The 4,383-nt window shown below is 35.0% G+C and overlaps 1 protein-coding gene across 1 annotated transcript; it reads right to left on the bottom strand.

The window, feature by feature from the left end:
- Positions 1-435: 435 nt before the first annotated feature.
- On the bottom strand, positions 436-3,778 carry LOC110103031 (uncharacterized protein HI_0077). The gene is made up of 3 exons (XM_020831575.2): positions 3,546-3,778; positions 3,106-3,456; positions 436-1,190 (listed from the first exon to the last, which is right to left on the bottom strand). Exons 1-3 carry the CDS (start codon positions 3,723-3,725, stop codon positions 777-779), a joined length of 945 nt encoding a protein of 314 aa, XP_020687234.1. The 5' UTR covers positions 3,726-3,778; the 3' UTR covers positions 436-776.
- Between the last annotated feature and the right edge of the window lie 605 nt (positions 3,779-4,383).

Raw genomic sequence — 4,383 nt, 5'->3', positions numbered from 1 at the left:
ACAATTTTCTTACAATTAATATACTCTAATCAATCTGATTATAAAGCTTACTTTTCTTTTCAAAAATTTCTAAAAAGAATAACAAGAAAGTAATAACCAAATAGATGTGCTAAAAAACAAAATAACGAAAATACTACCTCGAACGGAGCTCGAGTCTAGCCAACCTACAACTAGGCCTACTTTGAATCAGATCAAACAAAATGAGTTTGAACTAACCTTAAGGTTCCGTTTGGGACAGTTTTCTTATTGGTTTATAAACTAGCTTTTTAGTACAAAAATTTTTTGAAGTTGAAATTTTTGTACTATAAAGTTGTTTTAAAAAGCAGCAAGAAAGCTGTCCCAAACGAAGCCTCAGTCATGCTCAAATAAGCATCAGATTGGGATCCTTAAGGGGCCTATATTCATTTCAATGAAAGGTGAACAAAAAAATAGAAATGCAGACATTGTCAAATAACAATTTATAAGCATTTCTGACAAAAATGGTGTCCTAATCCCCTCAAATATCAAGGTTAAAAGCCGTTCCTAACATCACGGTTTGTTTCTTCCTACCAACCCAGAAAACACCCAAATTTGGCCTAAAAAGTGTAGCGAGAAATAAACAGTAACATATGATGCAATAACGACAATAATCAATCAGCTATACTCATAAAAAATTCATAAAAGGAAAAAGAATCAGGCTTCATTTGGGACAGCTTTTTTATGCTTCCTAATGCAACTTTCTAGTACACTAAAAAGCTGCTTTAAGAAGCAGTAAGAAAGTTATCCCAAACGAAACCTCAATAAAAAAACTTCATCTCTCTGATAGCTAAAGGCTCATACCAGTCAGGTCCAAAACCTGCAGCTTTCCTCGCTTCCACATTGAACGGTGGCTTAAGCGGCCCTCTGAAATATCTCCTCACAGTATCATGAAATGCCTCAATCACCACATTTTGCTTTCCACCGTTTACAGCTTCTTCTTTTGAGTGTTCCTTAGGAGCCCAATTTTCAGGACTTAAGCAGACAGAGCTTATATTTGAATCTTGATGACCGTTTATTTTCCTTTGGCATAGATAGGTGAACCATTTTACACCAGCTGCACAGTGAGTAATTTCTTCTGGATATATAACAGTTTCTAATAGGTTCGCAGTGTCTTCATCCCCTCCATTGCGGAAACGAGAGATTGTAGTTGGAAGAACATCCAGTCCTCTTGCCTACCTTGAAAAAGAATATCACAAAATGACCAATAAGTAAAGCTTAATGTGTTAGTTTTCTTTATTTATTTATTTTAAGCAGATTAATATGAAGATGTTAATTAATTCCATGAGCATGCCCTGTATGCAACAGATGAAAATTGAAAACTCAGAAGCTTGATTAGAAAAGTAGCATCATAAACATAAGTGTCCTGTAAGAGTACTTGTTTCTAGTTTTAAATTTTCTATTTTCAAAACTAGGTGCTACGTAGTTAAGAAAAAAGTATTTTTGTCAAAATACAAAAAAAAATAATCAGGATATCCTGATAAAAATTTGGTTAGGAGTGAAAGGATTCGTGGCCCAATGATCAGGGAAGAAGGTTGTTTCTCTAAGATCACTGGTTAGAGCTACATACTTTGTAATTTATCACTCATCATTTTCATTTTCATTTTCAAAAAAAAAAATCAGGATGCCTTAAAGCTGTTGAATTTGCTTTAAAATGAGTAAAATGCATGAATAATCAATCAAATAAGTTTAAGACTTTTCTCAAAGCAAATACAATAGCTATAAAATTCATCCTAATCAAATTTTGACTATGTTTTCATTTCTTATGTGCATTATTTCTTGAAATTGGGTAAATGTCTATAAGGATAAAATAACCCTAGGTTTTTATCTTTATTTAGATTAATTGGGTTGTGGATATTAATTATGCTAATTAGATATTAATAAGGCTACATAACATAGTACCAGGATAAAGGTCAAAGACAAGACCACAAAATAACATGTTGCAATAAGATTTGACTCATTTATCAAACACAACTATCCATACAAGCCCAACGAATACACATAATCTCTCCAAAATCATTAGAGAATAATGAAGAAGCTTAATTTAAAAACTCTTGATGACACAGGTGGGCCATACCAAGCAAGAATGTAAAAATTTTCAAAAATTATTTGATTTCAGGATCACTCTACATACATTATTTGACAAATTCAAATTTTAATCTTTTTGAAAGACTAAATTTTATTTTATTTCTCTTATTTTCTTTTCTTTTCCATTATATTCGGACAAAACATCAATCCATATAATAGAAATTTATTAATTCATAAATATGTTCCTAGTTGTCTAAGCTTAGAGAAGACTAATAAATAGAATTTTGCTTTATACTTTTAGATTCATTGAATAAAATTTATTTTTCACTTGTCCAAGTTTTATAATTGTTGGTTTTTCTACTCTATGGTGAAGCTTCTTAGTTTATCCCCTATGACTTAGGTGAGTTTAGTAATCTTTTCCCACCCTTAGTCATTATTTTCCCAATACAATTCTTACCTACTTTACATAATCTAAATTCTAGCTTCCCTCAACCAGAAAATACATATAACTTCTTTAAAACTCTCCCAAACATTTACTTAAATCTCTCATAACCTCTCAATGTCTAAACTCGCCAATATCCCTAAAATATCTTAGTTAAAAGCCCAATATAAAGAAACAAATTCCTACTATAAGCAACCAAATTAAAATTATTACAACTTCTTAATCACTAATTCAAAACCTATAAAAACATTAACATTAGCTATCTAACATCCTAAACCTTTATTCTAGAGCTCTTCACCATTTTTTCTAAGAAAAAATTGTTGTTCACCTTGATTATTATTTTATATCTTATCTGTGTTTGTACGAACAATTCATATTTTTCTGTAAAGTTTTAGGCAAAAATCCTATTTGAATTAACCTCTTAAATCCTCAATTTCTGAGTCCAACATTTTCTAAAGATTTAACAGATCTGTCATGCCAAACAATCTTCAGGATTTAACACCCTGAGGATTTAATAAATCCGGATTTACAGGATTTAGTAAATCCTACCTGCTGCCAAGCAGCCCTAAAAAAGTGCAGAACGGCATAAATTTTGTGTAGATAAGTGAGAGTTACTCCACCTCATGTACGCAGTGCTCAACAGCAAGACGAGCAGAGAGATCGTTGGAAGTCTGGATAGCAGAATCCCAGAGACCATCGTGAGCTGGAAAGGCACCGTAGTAGGAACCAAGTTCCTCGAGTCTCCTGGCCAACAATACGAAATGTCGGCCTTCGTCCTGGGCTACTTTGACGAAATCGGTGAAGAAATCCTTCGGCATCGATTCTTTCCTTCCGAATCGAGCAATGATGTCCCATGAGAGATCGATTGCCCAGCTCTCCGTGTGAACGAGGCTGTGCAGCATGGCCAGGCGGCTCTGCAAGCTTCCCCCTTTCCCCAGCTTAGGCATTAGACTGGGAGCCACCAGCTTCACCTGCATGAATGGAAGCAGCGTAAGTACGAGATGGGTTAAAGGTTAGGAGTCATAATTAAGGGTAAGGAGGAGGAGGAGGAGTGGAGGACACTGGAGAGACGGGCGGGGCGATTGGGAATGGGGAGATCGTCATCTTGACGGAAAGGGACGGAGATTTCGCCTTGCAGCCAGCGTTTGGCGGCGGCCTCGCCGAGCCTGGCCTTTTGTATGGGATCCGCCGTGTTTAGTACCTCGAGCGCCGCCTCAAGGAGAGTCTCCGTGTCGCTCATCCCTCACCGTCGGGCTGAGATCTTAAGAATTTTAAGTTCTACCAGACATTATGCCTACAATCACCACTAGCCTCCATGTCATATAATTATCATCATTTGGCCATCATCTAGCATACATCATCTTATCATCATTTGGTCATCATCACCTACATACATCATCTGATCATCATTATTCAACTATTTGAATCCATTCACATCATATAACTACCATTCTCCAACTATTGTCATCTCACCATCATCATCAAAGCACCATCATTTGATCATCATAGTTCAATCATGATCGTCCAACCACCATCGTTCAGCCACCATCATCCAACTATTATTGATTGACTAACATTGTATGTATGTGATGTCATCAACCCTCCATTACTTCTCCCATATTCTATACTACAACCAAATCAAATAAGTGTTACCAATTTTATAATATCTCTTCTTCGATTGTAGAGAATAACGAACTTCTGTAACCTCAGTATATGATGGATTATTTCAACTAGAGTAGCCTTTTTTTTTTCTTTTTAAAATTTTCTACATAAAAACTCTGATGTTTCTGATATTCTTCTCGTTTATATGTGTCTATGTGGATCTTTATGCAAAATTAGGATGTAAAACTCCCTCTTTATTACCATGAATTTTCTAACAACAATATTAACATATTTAA

Source organism: Dendrobium catenatum, unplaced genomic scaffold (genome assembly GCF_001605985.2).
Source record: "Dendrobium catenatum unplaced genomic scaffold, ASM160598v2 fragScaff_scaffold_223, whole genome shotgun sequence".
In the NCBI taxonomy this organism is placed as follows: domain Eukaryota; kingdom Viridiplantae; phylum Streptophyta; class Magnoliopsida; order Asparagales; family Orchidaceae; genus Dendrobium; species Dendrobium catenatum.
This window is presented reverse-complemented; position numbering and strand designations above follow the sequence as displayed.